The 18,267-nt window shown below is 60.7% G+C and overlaps 3 protein-coding genes across 3 annotated transcripts in view; 1 reads left to right on the forward strand and 2 right to left on the reverse strand.

Annotated features, from left to right (window-relative positions):
* NIBAN2 (niban apoptosis regulator 2) overlaps nt 1-3,903 on the forward strand; it is a 30,373-nt gene extending 26,470 nt beyond the window's left edge. Inside the window, exons 12-14 of the mRNA XM_051807931.1 lie at nt 65-172; nt 274-385; nt 1,186-3,903. Coding sequence (XP_051663891.1) covers nt 65-172; nt 274-385; nt 1,186-2,477 — 1,512 coding nt within the window. The 3' untranslated portion in view covers nt 2,478-3,903. The remainder of the gene's footprint in view (nt 1-64; nt 173-273; nt 386-1,185) is intronic.
* On the reverse strand, nt 3,880-10,463 carry SLC31A2 (solute carrier family 31 member 2). Its single transcript, XM_051808062.1, has 4 exons — nt 10,213-10,463; nt 6,548-6,614; nt 5,368-5,536; nt 3,880-4,786 (listed from the first exon to the last, which is right to left on the reverse strand). The coding sequence occupies exons 1-4, from the start codon at nt 10,216-10,218 to the stop codon at nt 4,618-4,620; spliced, it is 411 nt and encodes a 136-aa protein (XP_051664022.1). The 5' UTR covers nt 10,219-10,463; the 3' UTR covers nt 3,880-4,617.
* A 2,556-nt stretch (nt 10,464-13,019) lies between these two features.
* LOC127480227 (collagen alpha-1(I) chain-like) overlaps nt 13,020-18,267 on the reverse strand; it is an 84,755-nt gene continuing 79,507 nt past the window's right edge. Inside the window, exons 57-69 of the mRNA XM_051808124.1 lie at nt 18,103-18,156; nt 17,326-17,379; nt 16,198-16,251; nt 16,065-16,118; nt 15,863-15,916; nt 15,725-15,742; nt 15,502-15,555; nt 15,295-15,357; nt 14,870-15,035; nt 14,483-14,589; nt 14,140-14,220; nt 13,696-13,884; nt 13,020-13,354 (exon numbers count right to left, since the gene is read on the reverse strand). Of these exons, the coding sequence (XP_051664084.1) occupies nt 13,205-13,354; nt 13,696-13,884; nt 14,140-14,220; nt 14,483-14,589; nt 14,870-15,035; nt 15,295-15,357; nt 15,502-15,555; nt 15,725-15,742; nt 15,863-15,916; nt 16,065-16,118; nt 16,198-16,251; nt 17,326-17,379; nt 18,103-18,156 (1,098 nt within the window). The 3' untranslated portion in view covers nt 13,020-13,204. The remainder of the gene's footprint in view (nt 13,355-13,695; nt 13,885-14,139; nt 14,221-14,482; nt 14,590-14,869; nt 15,036-15,294; nt 15,358-15,501; nt 15,556-15,724; nt 15,743-15,862; nt 15,917-16,064; nt 16,119-16,197; nt 16,252-17,325; nt 17,380-18,102; nt 18,157-18,267) is intronic.

An 18,267-nucleotide genomic window follows, 5' to 3' on the forward strand; every position in this document is an offset into this window, starting at 1 on the left:
AGCTCAGGGGCCTGCCAGCCCTCAGCCCTCTGTGCCCTGGGGCACCCTCTCACTCACCCTGCAGAAATTTGACTACGACAGCAGCACGGTGAGGAAGAAGTTCTTCAGGGAGGCCCTGCTGCAGATCACCATCCCCTTCCTGCTGAAGAAGCTGGCACCCACCTGCAAGGGGGTAAGAGGGCAAAGTCTGGGGCGTGGGGAGGGACCACCTCTCCCTGCAGAGGGGCTGGAGTGTCCCTCCCACCCGGGCTGAGCCACCCGTTCTCCCGGCAGGAACTGGCCAAGTTTCAGGAGCTGATCTTTGAGGACTTTGCCAGCTTCATCCTGGTGGAGAACACCTACGAGGAGGTGGTGCTGCAGTCAGTCATGAAGGACATCATGCAAGGTAGGGTCCCTGGCACCTGTGTGAGGAGGGGGTGACCCCGTGCTGGGGGCTGTGTGAGGAGGGGGTGACCCCCTCTGCAGGGTGCTGTACAAGAAGGAGGAGACCCCAAATAGGGTGCTAGAGGTTGGATGAAGAGGGGGTGACTCCCGTGCAGGGTGCTGGGTTCTGTACAAGGGGAGGTGACCTAGTGAAGGGTGCTGGGGGCTCTATGATGAGGGGGTGACCCTGTGCAGGGTGCTGGGGGCTGCACAAGGAGGGGTGACCCTGTAGAGGGTGCTGGGGGCTCTGTGAGGAGGGGGTGACCCTATTCAGGGTGCTGGGGGCTTACAAGAAGGGGTGACCCTGTACAGGGTCCTGGGGACTGCACAAGGAAGGGTGACCCTGTTCAGGGTGCTGGGGGCTCTGTGAGGAGGGGGTGACCCTGTGCAGGGTGCTGGGGGCTGCACAAGGAGGGGTGACCCTGTAGAGGGTGCTGGGGGCTCTGTGAGGAGGGGTGACCCTGTGCAGGGTGCTGGGAGCTCTATGAGGAGGGGGTGACCCTGTGCAGGGTGCTGGGGGCTGCACGAGGAGGGGGTGACCCTGTTTAGGGTCCTGGGGGCTGCACAAGGAGGGGTGACCCTGTATAGGGTCCTAGGGCTGCCCCAGCATCAGCTTTCCCACAGGTTGAGCAGTGGGTGGGACGCCGAACCCCCTTGCCCAGCTCCAGGCCCCACTCCCTGTCCCCACGGGGAGGACTGGCAGAGGTGCCCCAGGCTGGCCGGTGTCCGCAGCCCCCCTGACCCCGCTCTGCTCCCCCCCAGCCGTGAAGGAGGCGGCGGTGCAGCGCAAGCACAACCTGTATCGGGACAGCATGGTCCTGCACAACAGCGACCCCAACCTGCACCTGCTGGGCGAGGGCATCCCCATCGACTGGGGCGAGGAGTACCCGGGGCAGCCCGAGCCCGAGCCGACCGGGCAGGGCGACCGGCGCCGCAGGGCCAGGCAGGTGGTGTCGGTGATCCAGGACGACGAGGGGACCCTGCCCTACGAGATGGGCACCGAGCCGCGGGAGCTGCAGGATCCCGGAGTGCCACCCAGCTGCCCGGGGGTGGTGAAGGAGATCCGGGAGGCGCTGGCACAGGAGAGCCCCGGGGAGGGCGCCGGGGAGGAGGAGGAGGAGGAGGAGGAGCAGCTGACGAACGGCACCGATGCCACGCGGGAGGGCGGCGCCGGCGAGGAGGGGGTGGCAGGGTCTGTGCCGGGGGGTGTCACCCCCCGAGGTCCTGCCAGTGAAGGGGATGGGCTGCACCGCCCCACACCGGCATCGCCTGGAGCCGAGGCCCCGTCCGGGGCTGGGATGAGACGTGTTGCACCAGCGCCGCCTGTGCCCAGAGCTGAGGGTCCAGCAGGGGCTGGGGGGCAACGTGCCACGCCAGCATCTCCTGTCCCTGGAGCTGAGATCCCGTCAGGGCCTGGGGAACAACGTCCTGCACCAGCATCTCCTGTGCCCAGAGCTGAGATCCCATCGGGGGCTGGGGAACAACGTCCTGCACCAGCATCTCCTGTCCCCGGAGCACAACGTCCTGCACCAGCATCCCCTGTCTCTGGAGCTGAGATCCCATCAGGGGCTGGGGAACAACATCCTGCACCAGCATCTCCTGTGCCTGGAGCTGAGATCCTGTCAGGGGCTGGGGAAAAACGTCCTGCACCAGCATCTCCTGTCCCTGGAGCTGATGTCCCATCAGGGGCTGTTGTGCCACAGGCCACACCAAGATCATCCTTGCTGGCATCACCTGTGCCCAGAGCCGATGTCCCCTCAGGGGCTGAGGTGCCACACGCCACACCGAGATCATCCGTGCTGGCATCACCTGGAGCCAACGTCCCAGCAGAGCCCAGCCTGCCCCACGCTGCACCAGCATCCCCCAAAGCCGATGTGCCAGCAGAGGTGCCCCACGTCACACCAGCATCGTCCCCTGCCCCCGGAGCCCAGAGCGCCGGGACAGAGAGTCACCGGCCCAGCGACCAGGAGACGGGCGAGGATGTGACCCCTCCGGGCCCCCCGCAGCCCACGGGCACCACAGAGAGCGGGGAGGGGGTGCAGACTGAGTTCTAGGCCAGGCCCCCCTGCTGTGGACTGGCCCCGGGCACGCCGGGGGTTGGGGAGGGGGAACAGGACCCCTGCCGGGGATGGAGAGCAGCGCCGCGGGAGAGGGAGGGGATGGGAACACCGAGACCTTACTGCCTTGCCGGGGGTCCCCGCTGCCGTGGGGGGCTGGCCACAGCCACCGGGTCGGACTAGGGGTGGCCCCAGCCCGGCACAGGGCACCCCCTGCACTCTGCTCTGTCCTTCTTCTGCCTTATTTCCTTTTCTACTGAAGAGATGCTTTACTGAAGAGATGCTTTATCTGCCCCCCCAGCACAAGTGCCTGGGGTTGCTGGGGGGGCGGCTGGCACTCGCCCCACTCGGGGTGGGGGTGTGGGATGCTCCTGGCTGCCCCGGGGTCATCCCCTGCCCCAATCCCAGGGGTTTCCCGGGAGCTTGCTCACCACCACCCCACCCGGCCGGCTCCGGGAGCGCCAGTGGGATTGGGGGCTGCAGGGGATCGTGGAAAAAGCGAGGACAAGCAGGGGCACGGCAGGGATACAGCCATGCTGGGGAGTGCTGCTGAGGGGGTGAGAGCTGGGGCAAGCACGGGCTCGTGGTACCCAAGCTGGGCTCACAGCATCCAGGCCAGGCTTATGGCACCCAGGCTGGGCTTGTGCTAGCCAGGCTGGGCTTCTGATACCCGGGCTGGGTTCATGTTGTCCAGGCTGGGCTCACAGCACCCAAGCTGGGCTCACACACCCAGAGTGGGCTTTGGTACCCAGGCTAGGCTCATGCACACTGGCTTGGCTCATGGCACCCAAGCTGGGCTCACAGGTCACCCTCACCCCGGGGTCCTCTAGCAGCTACTTAAGTTCAGTGACACCTCTGGGGGAAGGTGGCACTCACACGTGTCCCCAGCCGTGCCTGGCAGGACTGGGCTGTCTCCAGGCTCAGCTTGCTGTGCAGTGGAGGGATCCCAGCCCTTGCCCTCTGGAGCTGCCCATTTCCGTGCTCGGATCGTTTCTCCAGCTCTCAGGCTTGGTGGGTTTTGGCACCTGCAGCGAGGGTCGAGCAAAGAGCTGTGGTTTGCTGAGACCCCCCAGCAGCCCTGCCCACTGTGGGGAGGGGGATGGGACGGCTGCAGCCCCCCCCCAGGGATGCCAAAAGCCCTGGGGCTGGGGGGGATCTGCAGGACTCGGGGAGGGGGGTGAGACACGTGCAGTGTGTGCACCCAGCAGGGCCCAGCACCCGACACTCACCTGTGCTTCAGGTGCCAGTCCCTGCCCCACAGGGGGGGTGCCCAGCCTAACCCACTGGGGGAGGCCCCCCCAAAAAGTGCCTTGCTTTGGGAAACTTAAAATCTGTCTCTTCCAGGATATTTTATTAAGAAAGATATACAAATGTTTAAAGATATGCTTATAATAATTAATAAAACGGGAAAGCTTTATTTAAAGCCAGAGGAGGCTGTCCTTATTCCTGAACCTCCCTCCTGGGGAGTAGGGCTGGGGACCCCAATTCCTACTGTGACCAGGGGGTGTCACGTCCTGAGAGCACCCAGCAGTGACACAAAGCAGGAGCAGAGTGACTGAGATGATTTTATTAAAAGGGGTGTCCTGAGGAAGCAGCAAGAGGCACCTGGAGCAGCACTGTCCCCCTGGCTCGGGGGCTGCTCCCACCCCATCCCTGAAGCACTGGCAGGAGGGGGGTGGGTGAGGGGCAGCAGGACCCCCCAGCATCCCCAGAAGGCACTGTGTGAAGAGGGGCTTGGTGCAGGGCAGCTCTGGGGCAGGAGGGCAGGGGGCCCTGTCACCGGCGTGTCCCCTTCCCCAGCAAGTCACCGGACCATTCCCGTTCCAGCCAGGATGAACCTCCTCGAAAAGTGGGCAGGGGAAGGAAATGCCCAGCACCCCCTCGCTGTCACCTCCCAGCCAAAGGTCCCTGAGAGCCAGGGGACAGCCACCAGCGTGGCAGTGCTGGCCGTGGGGCTCCCCGTCCCCAGCACTGCCCCCTCACAGCGGGGCCAGCACCGAGAGCCCCACAGCAAGTCCCTGGGGCTCTGCGTCCCCCCCGGCACAGGAGACAGGGACAGAGCCAGCAGAAGGGACAGCAGCTATTCCAGACAGAGCAGCAGGAGGTGGGGGCCCGTGTCCCACCGCCCCAGGGGGGTCTAACCCCGGCCGAGCAGGGGGTACACCACAAAATAGCCCAGCGTGGAGCCCGCGATGGCCCCCAGGAAGATCCAGGCGTTGTAGGACATCACAGCCAGCATCACCAGGTAGCCCAGCACCACCTGCAGCACGTGGAACAGCGTCTGCCCGACGTGGTACCGGAACCACCTGCGGGACAAGATGGGAAACCCCATCACTGAGGGGCTGGGACAGCCCACGTCCCCCTCCTGGCCAGGATCCCGGAGCAGCCAGGGATGGGTCTGGGGAGCAGGGAGAGGGATGGGGGCTGCAAACAGCACCACAGGGGGAAATCCTGCCCCAAAGGGGATTTTATTAAGGAAAAATAGGATGTTATAGGGGAGGACATTATTAAGAGGTTGGCAGTTAAGAGCAGCCTCAGGGATTAAACATGAGAGGAAAAACCCAGGGCTCCAAAGGAAGGAATTGCTGGGAATCTGCTGCTTGTGCCCATCCCTGAACCATGAAGACCCTCCTGCACCCACAATGGCTCTTGGGGGAAAAATGAGCTTTTAGACATCTCCCAGAGCGCCAGGAGGGACTGGGATGCCCCTGGAGCCACCTCCCCAGGCTGTACAAACAGCCCTTTCCTGGGGGAAAGCAGTTCCCTGGAACTCCTCAGCTGCCTCCTTAGAGCCCTTCTCCCCTCCTGCACCGGCCAAGGGGACACAGCCCCCTCCCTGAGCCCCCCACTGCCCACCAGAGGGTGCAAAGGGGGGTCTCTGAGGTACCTGCCCTGCGCAGGGTCGGTGTCCCCCTCCTGTGGCTCCGTCAGGGCCTCCTGGCTGAGGCTGCGGGGCAGTGCCAGCAGCGCCCGCCGCAGCAGCACGGCCTTGCCCATCTTCAGGGCCTCGTAGAGCACAGACAGCAGCAGGATCACCAGCACAGACAGCACCATCCCTGCAGCACAGGGCTCGTGTTGGCCAGGCTGGGCTCACACACCCAGGCTGGGCTCACACGCCCAGGCTGGGCTCACACACCCAGGCTGGGCTCACACACCCCAGGCTGGGCTCACAACATCCAGGCTGGGCTCAAGGAACCCAGACTGGGCTCACACACCCCAGGCTGGGCTCACACACAGGCTGGGCTCACACACTCAGGCTGGGCTCACACACTCAGGCTGGGCTCACAAATCCAGGCTGGGCCCATGGTACTCAGGCTGGGCTCACACACCCAGGCTGGGCTCACACACCCCAGGCTGGGCTCACAACATCCAGGCTGGGCTCAAGGAACCCAGACTGGGCTCATACACCCAGGCTGGGCTCACACATTCAGGCTGGGCTCAAGTAACCCAGCCTGGGCTCACACCCAGGCTGGGCTCACAACATCCAGGCTGGGCTCACAACATCCAGGCTGGGCTCACACATCCAGGCTGGGCTCGTGGTACCCAGGCTGGGCTTGTGGAACTCAGGCTGGGTTTGTGGCACTGCAGGAGAGACACCCCAACACTGCCCATCACCAGGAAGGGGCTGTTGGGGCTGGGGGGGGTGTCCCAACAGGCTTAGGATCCATGGGATCCTTCCTTATCCATGGGATAAGGGGAGGGCTCCTGACATCAGGGTTGGGCAGCAGGTTTGAGAAGTGGTAGAGGATTTATTTAGCCCAATTTCCCCCCTGAAATTCCTAGGGAGGATTTTTTGGAGGGGGTTGCTTTGAAAAAAATATACAACTTTGCCTCGACTCCACAAAAACATGGGAGTTACAACACAATGCTGGGAGAATAATTTAATGAGGGAAGAAAAAACAGCGTAAAAGGAACTGGGAAGCTGAGACATCACTGAGTGACCTGGGATGGTTGGCAGGCTGAGATGGGGTGCTTCCCACACTTCCTGTTCTTGGCATGGGAAGGTGCCCTCCAAGCCCTGGGAGGGAGGGATGGATGGATGGATGGATGGGTGTCCCAGGGCCTACCTGTGGGGCTGTGGACATTCCAGAAGTCAAAGAGCAGCACTGCCGTGTCCGAGAAATAGAAGGTCATCTGGAAAAGAGACCAAGGAAAGGGCAGCACGAGGAACCCCTCGGGATCCACTCACCCACCAGCCCAGAGGGCTGAGCTGATGCTCATCTGGGGTTTTACCACATGGTGCAATCTTTTTTCCCCAGTTCCTGAAACAGGAAGAGGAACTTGCACTGACAATCCCAGTCACGCTGACTGGATTAAACTCTTCCCTTGACCTCCAGTAGGACAGGTCTCACCTCCAGCAGCAGCTCCTGTGCATGTCTGGGCTGTGAGAAAAAGCCAGTTTAGCCCTGTGGCAAAGAGAGACCAGTCCAGGACTCCACCAGCCCAGAGCTAAGAAGGGAAGGTCTGTGGTGGCAGGTGGAGGCTGGTGGACACCACCCACAGCCTGATGAGAAACCTCCCAGGACAGAGAAACCTTTTGCATTGCTGGGACACCCAAAATCTCAATCCCCAGGGCACCCAGAGCCATTGTGACCAGCCAATAATGTGTCTCCCTGGCAGAAGAGCATTGTCTGTCTGTCCAAACTGGGGCTGCCAGGACCTACAAAGGCACCACCCCCCTCCTTCATCAGGCTGAAACAGGAGGAACAAGAACTGCTCTTGTGTAACAAACCCAGCTGCAGAGCTCACACCCAGCTGCCAAGTAATTGAATCACAGAATCAACAGGGTTGGAAAAGACCTCCAAGATCATCGAGTCCAACCCTTGACCCAACCCCACCTTGTCACCCAGCCCATGGCACTGATGCCACATCCAGGCTCTGCTCAAACCCCTCCAGGGACGGGGACTCCACCCCCTCCCTGGGCAGCCCATTCCAAGGGCTGATCCCTCTCTCTGCAAACAACTTCTGCCCAATGGCCAACCTAAACCTGCCCTGGGGCAGCTCAAGGCTGTGCCCTCTTGTCCTGCTGCTGGTTCCTGGCAGCAGAGCCCGACCCCCCCCAGCTCCCCCCTCCTGGCAGGGAGTTGCAGAGAGTGAGAAGGTCTCCCCTGAGCCTCCTCCTGTCCAGGCTGAGCCCCCCCAGCTCCCTCAGCCTCTCCTCACAGCTCTTGTGCTCCAGACCCTTCCCCAGCCTCGTTGCCCTTCTCTGGACCTGCTCCAGCCCCTCCATGTCCTTCCTGAGCTGAGGGGCCAGAGCTGGGCACAGCACTCCAGGGGTGGCCTCACAGGGACAGAATCCCCTCCCTGCTCCTTCTGCCACACTGTTCCTGAGCCAGGCCAGGATCCATTGGCCCTCTGGGCCACCTGGGTATCCCTGGCTCATGTTCAGCTTCCTGTCAATAGGTAAATGTCTTGCTCATTTCACCACAAAAAGTGGAATTTTGTTGGGATTTTTATCCTGCCGTTGGTGAATCTCTCTAGGAAGAGTTCCTGGAGCTCCTCTGCCACACTGATACAGCTCTGGCAGTGTCCCCACTGTTACTGACACCAGCAGAAGTGACTGACTGGCCTGGCCTGAGCCAGAAATACCCTCCAATAACCGAGAGTCATTAGAGACCGGCTCTAATTACACCCTTCGGCCTCTCTCTACCCAGAGCACATTAGCACATGTAATTGGCTCACCCTTTTAAGCTTCCTTTTGGCCATGGATTAATGGTAATTAGCCTTTAAATGAAGCTATTTCTCCTTTACAGGTTTCACCCACAGCTCTGCAGAGTGGTGAAAGGAGGAGGTGACTGTTTGAGGGGCAAGGGAACAGAATCATAGAGTCATTAAGGTTGGAAAAGCCCTCCAAAATCATCGAGTCCAAACACCACTAAACCACGTCCTCAAGTGCCATGTCCATGTATTTTGAACATTTCCAGGGACGGTGATCCCACCACTTCCCTGGGCAGCCTGTTCCAAAGATCCAGGAGATCCCCTTCGCTGTGCCAGGTCTCCCAGCCTGGGCTGAAGCCACGTGCCTTTGGGTGCCCAGCATGGGCCAACAGCCCCTCAACCCGGTGGGATTTCTCCGGAGATGGCACCTGGCTGGGGGAGGTGTGGTGGGCAAAGGCCTAAAAATCCCTGCCCTGTTTCCAACAGGGAAGAGTCCTCACTGCCAGGGCGATGGGACAGGCCCAGGGATGCTGGATGGAGGGGTGAGCTCCTGCCCTCACCCCCCTGCCCACGCAGCAGGCACTGAGCAGTTGCCCGGGTGAGGCTGCGCCCGGTCCCTCCTCCGCACCCGCAGGAATTTCACAAGGAAACACAGCTGCTGGAAAACAGCCTGTGCTGCCTCTGCTCCTGTGCTGCCTCTGCTCCTGTGCTGCCTCTGCTCCTGTGCATTTAGTGGCTGAATCCACTGCAGTTTTGGGGTTATCCTGAGAGAAACCAGCGGTGCCTGCACGGAGCAGGGTCAGGCATCCCGACCTGCTGCTCCGGTCCGACCGGGACACCTGGTCCTGCCCATCGGGACAAACCTGCCTCCCTGCAGCACCCGACCCCTGCTGAGCAGCACATCAGCCCAGCCAGGAATGCTGCAGCACCCTGCTGGGGTCTGGGGAGGGGTCCCCAAACTGGGATTCCCCTGGGGGATGGTGTCAGCCACCCTCTGGGCCTCGCAGGGATGATGCTGCCAGGAAATCGGGGGGATTCGGGAGCCTTAAACACCAAATAGAATCACTAAATAGTTTGGGTTGGAAGGGACTTTAACGCTCATCCTCATCCAGGATTTCAAGGCCACGGGCAGGGACACCTTCCACTAGCCCAGGTGGCTCCAAGCCCCGTCCAGCCTGGCCTTGGACACTTCCAGGGATGGGGCACCCAAAATCCACATCGGAGCTGGGAGCACAAAGCAAACCTGCTGCAGGGGGAGGCAGTTCAGGGCCTGAGCTGTGCCTTGAGCTCCTGCTGCAAGGGCCTGGTGGTGCTCCCAGCACAGCCCTTCCCCGGGCGGCGGGAGAGAGGGACACGGGGGAGAGGGACATGGGAGAGAGGGACACGGGGGAGAGGGACACGGGGGAGAGGGACACGGGAGAGAGGGACACGGGGGAGAGGGACACGGGGGAGAGGGACACGGGAGAGAGGGACACGGGAGAGAGGGACAAGCAGGGGGAAACGGGATAGAGGGACACGGGGGAGAGGGAGACGGGAGAGAGGGACACGGGAGAGAGGGACAAGGGGGGGAACGGGAGAGAGGGGCACGGGGGAGAGGGACACAGGGGAGAGGGACAAGGGGGAGAGGGACACGGGAGAGAGGGACACGGGAGAGAGGGACACGGGGGGGAAACGGGAGAGAGGGACACGGGGGAGAGGGACACGGGGGAGAGGGAGGCGGGAGAGAGGGACACGGGGGAGCCTTCGGGTGGGGATGTGCTGGCACGGAGGTGCGAGGAGCAGACAGACAGACGGACTGACAGACTGACAGACTGACCGACATGCCCCCCCGTGCGCAGGCTGGTGCAGGGGCCGAGAGGGGACCGGGGTGAGGGGGGGACCGAGGCAGGCGGCGGTACCCGGGGGGGGGGGACACACCGGCGATGCCTCAGCCCGCGGGAAGGTACCAGCGGGATTTAAGGCGCCCGCAGGGGGATTCGCGAGGTCTCGGGGGGGATTTACAGGGGGATTCACGGCACCATCCGCGCCCGGGGCGCGCACCCGCGGGCTCCCCGGTCCCCCTCCCCGGGCTCACCTGCATGGTGGCGGTGGGGCCGCGGCCCGTGCCGTGCCAGCCGGGGCTGTGTCGGGGCTGTCGCTGTCCCGGGGCTGTGTCGGGGCTGTCGCTGTCCCGGGGCTGTGTCGGGCTGTCGCTGTCGCTGTCGCTGTCGCGGTGGGTGACGCGCGCGCGGGGTTCCCCGGGAGCTGTAGTGCCGCGGGAGCGCGCACGGGGCGGGGCCGGGCCGGTCCCTCCCGCATCCCGGCGGGGCTCGGCATCCCCCGGGAAAGCGGGTCCTCGCCCCTCCGCCATCCCCCTGGCGCTTCCCCTTTCCTGCTGGCTCCGTTCCCGGCTCCCCATCCCAGCGCCCACGGGGTTTTCTGCTGGTTCCTCTCCCCCCCCCCCCGCCCCGTCCTGCTGCCGCCCCGGGTTTGGACAGAAGGGATTTTAGGGCGGTTCACTCTCCCGGAAAGGAGAATTTTCCAGGGAAACCTCAAAGTTTCTTGTGACTAAAGAGGCTCCAGGAGAGCTGGAGAGGGACTGGGGACAAGGGCGTGGAGGGACAGGACAAGGGGGAATGGCTTCCCACTGCCAGAGGGCAGGGAGAGATGGGATGTTGGGAAGGAATTCTGCCCTGGGAGGGTGGGGAGGCCCTGGCACAGGTTGCCCAGAAAAGCTGTGTCTGCCCATCCTCGGGAGTGTCCAAGGCCAGGTTGGACGGGGCTTGGAGCAACCTGGGCTAGTGGGAGGTGTCCCTGCCCATGGCAGGGGGTGGAATGGAGGGTCTTTAAAGTCCTTTCCAGCTCAAACCACTCTGGGAGGGAAGACCAAACTTTCCCTCCAGCTGTGGCTTTCTGGAGGGAACAGGGAGTGCTGAGCTGCCCCTGCCTCAGTTTCCCCAAGTGCCAGCAGGTGCTGATGCCCACAGAGGTACCCAGTGCCTGCCAGGGGATTTGTGTATCTATCCCAGTTTGGGAAGGAAATAGGAGGTTACAGGCAAAACACTGCTTTGGGTAGTGAGTGAATTTTTCCTTACAGGTGGAACCAGAGTTATTCAGGGTGTGTTTGCTGCTCGAAGTAAGAAAAAAACGCTGGATAAACCTACAAACATGCTACTTCTCTTTAAAATATTTCAAAAGTTTCCATGGAAAATAAACACATTCTTTGGCAGCCACAGCTCCTGTGGGTTGTGGCCTGCATGGCTGGCGAGATGGGGAGTGTGCATGTGCAAAAACACAGGAGAAAATGCTGCAAAAATGAGAAATTTGTTCAAAAAATATAATAATTTTTTTAAAAAAATTGTGGTTTTTTTGCTGTCTTCTGCTGGTTGCCATTCTCTGCCCAGGATCTAACGTGTCCCTGCAGTTGGAATTGAATTTTCCTTTTGCAATCTGCTGCACAAGGTCTGTCTGCAGCAACCAGAGAAGTGCCAGCCCCTTGGCACTGCCTGACCTCTGCCCACACCACAGGCAGTGCCCACCCCCCAGGCACAACCAGCTCCTCTTCCCCTTCCAGCTCCCTGTGGAAAGGGAGTCTCTTCATGGCAGGGAGAGGGGTTTTGGCTGCACCTCTGACTCCGTGTGCCCATGGCTGGCTGCTGGTGAGGGGGCAGTGCCAGGGGGTTCTTTCAGGGGTGGGAGCAGCTCCAGGGGGGAGAAAAGCCCCATGGGCAGGGCCAGAGGGGCTTTACAGGGCAGTGCCCCACACGACACCCAGCATGTTAGAAATCCACCCAGGGAGCAGAAATTCAATGTCAGAGTGGAAAATCCCTTTTCAAGGTGCTCAGACCCCTGGAAGTGGCCACCCCGTGTCCCCCTGGGCCAGCAAGGTGGTGACACAGCAGGGAGTGCTCCTGCACCCCAAAAAAGATGCTACACCAGGGATGGAGGTAGTAAAAAGCAGCACGGCCACACACACGAGTGGGCATTGCTTAAATCACTCCCGAGGCACTGTGCCCCCCTAAAAGCTCCCTTTGCTGCTCTCCTTGAGCCCCAGTGCAGAGTCTGGCCTGGCTGCCACACTGCTCTGCTGGCACTGGCAGCAATGCCCAAGCTCACCTGGGCACAGGTGAGTCAGGGCATCAGAGCCTGGGCACCGATGGGTGCCGAGAAAACCAAGGGTGCAGCACAAAGCCAGCTGAGGGCTGGGGGGTCTGGGGGCTGTGTCCACAGAAATAGGGGTGCTGGGAATCCAAACACGGCTCAGGTGCCACTTGCAGAACCCTCTGCCCTCAGGGCTTGGCCTGGGCCACACAGCCCAGTGAGAGTGGGGTTGTTAGAGGGAAATGGTGCTGGGAATAACAAAAACGAGGTGGTAAGGAGAAATGCTGCAGCACTGGGGGCAAAGGGCTGCAATTCCTGCTCCAGAGACACTGCTGTGCAGCTCAGTGTTGCTCAACACCACTAAAACCCCTCTCTGGCCCTCCCTGGGAGTTCCAGACCCAAAACAGAGGCAAGATTTGGGGGGATGTGCATTTTTCACCCCTTTGCAGCCCCTGCTGTCTGGCTGGGCTGGAGCTGCTGGAGCAGCCACTGGCAGCACCACATGGACCTGGCTGGGCTCTCCCAGGCTGACTGGGCTTCTCAGGCAGGTCCTGGGGAAATGAGGTTCCAACTGTTTGTGCACTTGACCCTGGCAAAGAAAATTCCCTTTCCTGCCCCTCCTCCCAAGCTGGCTGTAGGTCTGCTCCTTGTCTTTCTTTTTTCTTTAGCAGACAGTTCCCAGTGCTTATAATTATATAAACCTCCCCCCAAGCAGTCATTAAATCAGCACCTTCTCATATATAATATATACATATATAATATATATATATATATATATAATTTATAGAGAAACGACTCCTGTAAACAATATTCTTCTACTCCAGAAGGAAGTGTAGTCCCGTGGCATAATGCAGCTACAAACACGGATCTCGGAGAGAACCTGCAGCTCCGGGGAGGGGGCGGGAGCCCCGTGCCACCCCCAGCCCCCACAGGATGGCTCTTGGGCGGGGAGGGAACCGGCTGGCTCGGTTTGGGTGGCACCAGTTTCAGCTGAAGCAAACTGGTCCGACTGTGAAACCAAACTGGTGCGAGGCGTCGCCGTTGTGAAACACCGCCAGGTCCCGCAGGGGCAGCAGCGACAGCTCCTCCGTGCTGAACTGGAAGATGGTGTCGGTGATGGAGGACTCGTTGTCCAGCTGAAAGGAGCACAGAGGGGCGCCTGAGCGGCACGAAAATCCTCAAGGATCCCCTCAGAGCGCCTGCTGTCCCCTTGCTGGCTCCCGGTGGATGCAAAGTCTCCATCCCCAGCCCTTCCTGGCTTTTCCAAGGAGTGACCTTCCCCGTGTCCACCTCACCCCCTGCCACATCCCAGCCCGCTCCCAAAAGCCGCGGCAGGTCCTTGGCCGCAGGGATGCTCTCCATGCCCATCCCACCGGGTGAAGCCTCCCCCACCAGCTCCATCCCAAACTTCGGGGGTGCAAACACACGTCGGGGGGCTCTTGCGGGCAGAGCCAAGGTGTGCCAGGGCCGGGCTTACCAGGCAGCCCTGCAGGCTGGCCGCATAGCTCTGCTCCCGGGAGTCGGCCAGGAAGCGGATTTCCTTGGCGGGCTGGGGGTGGCCCCGCTCGGGGGCCGGTCTGCAGGAGTAGGACACCTTCTGGGTGGCCAGGCTGCTGTGCAGCCGCAGGAAACGGAGCTGCACCGGGCTGGCCCCCCTGTATTCCAGCTGCAGGGACAACGGGAGAGAAAACCGGGAAGCGGGGGAAGCTTGGAGCGGGCTGTGCTCCTTCCCGGGCCAAACCGGGCAGGATTCAGTGCCGAGGCACTGCTTTGGAGGTCCTTGCAGGAGGAGGTGTCACATCCCGCCGTGCACAGCCAGGGTGACCTGGGTGCTGCCCAGCACAGCGGGATGGGCATCAGGAGACCCCTGACCCCATGAGAGGGCTCCATGTCCCCCGGGCTGTTTCAGCTGGGCACTCACCAGGAAGCCCCCGGGCAGGGTGCTGAACCACTCAAAGGTGTCCTCGGAGGTGTAGGTGCTCAGCCAAGCCTTGATGGGGACCTGTGGGAAGCAGGGACCGTGCCATGCTGCCCCAGCAGGTGCCAGTGGCACTGCCAGGACAAGGAGCCAGCATACAACCCTGTCCCTGCAGCCTGGGCACACGCCACGACCAGGATCCTCCCTCCAAACTTTTCCACCATGGCAGGGGTCACCATGGCAAGGGACTGGGCACACAGTCTCTCTCCAGCCCCACCAACCCTCACCCTCACCCACCCCAAGGGGTCACAGGGGGCTGAAGCTGCCCCCCCAAAGGCCCCCATACCTGGTTGTGGACGGGGGTTATGCAGGTCTCCCCCCCTGCTGTGAAGTTGCAGAAGGCCACCAGCGCGTCCTGGGGGCTGCCCTGGTTGGGGTCAATGTAGTACTGCCCTGCAGGGAGGCAGAGGGGAGCTCCTGGCACCCGGGTTTTGGCACAGGGAGGGTGCCACACAATGCCACCCACCCCAGCTGGTGGCACATCCTTGGCTGCCACCTCCATCCAGCCTGGCCACCAGCCCCTTTCTCCAGGGATGCCCGTGAAACTCAACTGGCCTCATCCCCCAAATCTTTGTTCCCTCTTAATTGCAAAGAGCTGCCTGTCCTTGCACAGGCTCTGGAGAGCTGGACAGACCCAGAGCCCACGGTGGGCACCCCACATGCCCCCTGGTACCATCGGGCAGGCTGGGGTGTGCCAGCAGCAGCTCCTTGCAGGTGGTTGCTGGGTTGGTTTTGGTGCCATTGGGATGCTCAACGAGGGCTTGGAGCTCCTGGTTCAGGGTGTCCAGCAGAGCCCAGACTGCAGTGTAGTTCAGGTGGTTGGAGGAATAAATCAGGTGCTAAGAGAAAAAGGGGGGGATATATCCAAGGTGATCTTAGCCCCCCTCTCTTATTTTGGTCAGGAGCATCCTCAGGGGCTGAGGGAAGGGATGGGATGTTCAGGGGACAAGGACAGGCGTGGTGGGAGAGGGATTAACAACATCTGCTTGGTCCTTGTGCACAGGGGACCTCAGAAGCAGCAGGACATGGGACAGATGCCCTGTCAGCCCCTTCCCTCCCTGGGTGGCACCCACCCAAAGGGGATGGGAAGCCCCTCACCTGCAGCTCCTCCTGGGACAGCACCAGTGAGGGCCCGCTGGGACCAGGGGGGCCGGCCAGACCCTGGGGGACAGTGACAGTGCTGTGACATTGGCTGCTCCTCTGACACTCTGACACTGCCAGCAGGATGGCCTGGCATGGCAGGACCTCACTGCCAAGTCTGGGGGAGCGAGGGCCCCAAATTTTGGTGACAGTGGTTCCACTTACCGGCATTCCTGGCGTGCCCCTGGGGCCTGGCAGGCCCGGGAAGCCCCTCAGCCCCTGCCAAAGGACGAGGTGGAAGAGGGAAGGAAAGCAAGGGGTGGAGATGCTGCTGTGCTGAGCTGCACCCCGGGGACCCCACGGGCACCCTGCACCCCAGGAGCAGGAAGGAGGGCAGGGTTCCCTGTGCCAGGGCTGATCCCGGCTCCAGCCACTCCCCACAACTTACTTTGGGTCCAGACAAGCCCTGGAAGGAAAGGACAAGGCCCAGCTAAGTGGGAGGGAGGTGGGATCAAAGGCCCATCCCAGTGTAAACCCTGTGGGGCCAGGAGTGAACCCAAAACTGCCAGGAGGGTGAAGGACTCACCGGTGTCCCGGGAATTCCAGGGTGTCCCTGTGGGCCAGGGGGGCCAGTGTCACCCTGCAAAGACACCAGAGGTGGTCAGGGCACTGCAAGGGGCATCCTTCTAAAACCCAATCCCTTCCCCACAGATTTTGCATGGAAAAACAAGGAATTCACCCCAAACACTCATGTTAATCCCTGACATCCCTCTCCATCCTTCTCTCACCTGTTTTCCCTTGGGTCCCGGCCTCCCAGGGATGCCATGGGGTCCTGGCTTGCCCTAGGAGATGTGGCAGGATGTCACACAGGGTGACAAGAGACCAAAGGGAGGAAGGAAAAGAGGAAAAACCATCTCCCACCTTGAAGCCATCGTCCCCTTGCTGGCCCAGGTCACCCACACTGCCCTTCTCGCCCTAAAAGAGAGTCAGGGAGAGCTCTGGGGACAAAGAGAAGGGCAGAACCCCCCAGGACAGCAGCCTGGGTGGGGGGCTCTGCCCTGCAAGGTGGGTTTTGGGCCCCCTGCTCTGGTTACCCATCAGTGGTGAGCAGTGGAGGGTTTGCTGCCTGAACCGTGGCAGGAGGTACCAGCCTGGGGATATCTCCCAAAGCCAAACATCTCCTGGCCTCCAGCAAGTGGCTGGAAGTGGGAAGCTCCCAGTTATGGGAATGCAAAATTTCCCAATGCTGGCTGCAAAATTTCTGCCAAAAGAACCCCCCCAAACAAACCCCCAAACCCTCATCCTTTGGGTTCAGGATTGGCTGCACCCACACTGCTGGGGAGGGAAGCAGTGGGATGGATGATGCTCAGCTGCCAAAATGGAAGCCTGTTATCCCAGACTAAAATACCTTTCAGGAAAACCTCAGAATTTCCCAGGAAACACCTTCAGGAGATAAAGAAATGTGCTGAAATGTGGTGGAGCAGGGGACAAACCCCAGCCTAGGCTGCCACAGCCTCCCCTCTGCCTGTGCCTCAGGCACTGCCCTTCAGCTCCTGCTGCTGCCACTGAGCTCCCAGGGAATTCCAGCTCTATTGATTCCCAGGGTTTCATTTTCCTGAAGGATGTGAGCAGCTCCCCAGCACCAGGGACTGCTTGTCTCTCTTATTTATGGCTGTGGGGCTGAGGGATGGGATGGTGAGGACGTGCTTGGCTTCCCGAGCCAAGGGTGGATCCATCAGTTCCTCGGGAATGGCACAGAGGAGGTTTGTGCTGCATCAGCATCACTGCTGGGAGCAGGGGATTAAAAGACTGATTTATAAGGCTGTTGCTGCTCTTGCAACTTCAGAAGGATGGAGAGGCTGGAAAAAAACCTGGTTTGGGAGCAAATCTAAAGGTTCCATCTCCCATCACCAGGGGACATGACAGTCAACCCCCAGAGAAGGATGTTGTAGCCATCAGGATTCCACAAGAGGGGAATAAATAAATGATGCCATCCAGCAAATGAAACACTACCCAGGGTTCCCACTGTGCCCAGGACATGTAACCCACCTTGTGGCCTTTGGGTCCAGGGTCTCCTTTCATGCCCTTCAGCCCTGGGATGCCCTGAGAGAGAAATGTGGGATGAGCTGTGGGACCACATCACCCTGTGGCTGAGCTGCTCCCTGGCAAGGAGGGACCTCACCACAACCTCACCACAACCCAGGCTGCTGCCAGTATCTTAAGAATTTCAGGCATTTTTAGGAAATTTGAGGCATTTTTCTCATTTTTTAGAAACTTTGAGGCATTTTTCTCATCATGTCTTTGATTTTTGCTTGCAGGAGGATCCCCCAGCAAACCCCGTTAAAAATGCAGTTCAGGTGCCTTGGCTTGCTGGGAACATCCCGGATTTCTTTGGTGAAGTTGCCAAAGTTGGGATTTTTTTATTTTTAAACGGAGAAAAAAAGGATTTCTAGGAATTAAAAGAAATATTTGAGGGTTTTTTTGTTGTTGTTGTTGGCCAGTGCTGGTCACAGCTGGTCCCTCCAGCCACGGGAAGGTGGGCACAAGTGCTCAGCACTGCTTGGCATCAGAAACTGCCCTGCAAGGGAAGGATTTGGCCTCCAGAGCCACATATTGGAACTGATGGGATTTGCCTGACTGCACACACCCTGCTGGGAGGTTCATTTGGGAGGAGAAGACAAGAGGAGATGGATGAACCACCTAAAAACTCCCCCTGTTTTAAATGGGTCTGTAATTTGGGTGTTCACGGAGCTGGGTCACACAGTGGTGCCTACGGGGGTCAAAGAGGGAGCAGCAGCCCCCCAAAACCCCCATGCTGATACTCACATAGGGGCCCTGGGGGCCCTGGGGTCCTGGAAGCCCTTTGGCACCTGGGGAGCCCTGAAATGCAAAAGTGAAAGGCCCTGGCTGGTGTGCCCAGAGGTGTGGGGTGATGCTCCAGTGCCCCATGAGGGCTGGGGGTGTGGGAGACCCCCTCCCAGGGCTGGGAGG

This window comes from Manacus candei, unplaced genomic scaffold (assembly GCF_025592945.1).
Source record: "Manacus candei isolate 608988 ecotype Guabito, Panama unplaced genomic scaffold, ASM2559294v1 h1tg000071l, whole genome shotgun sequence".
Taxonomy (NCBI): domain Eukaryota; kingdom Metazoa; phylum Chordata; class Aves; order Passeriformes; family Pipridae; genus Manacus; species Manacus candei.

Excerpts from the sequence above, each read along its gene's own strand:
- SLC31A2 (XM_051808062.1), bottom strand. Across the intron at positions 5,537-6,547 it reads GAATGTCCACAGCCCCACAG|GGATGGTGCTGTCTGTGCTG; the intron begins GTAGGCCCTGGG and ends CCTGTGCTGCAG. Across the intron at positions 4,787-5,367 it reads ACCGACCCTGCGCAGGGCAG|GTGGTTCCGGTACCACGTCG; the intron begins GTACCTCAGAGA and ends CTTGTCCCGCAG.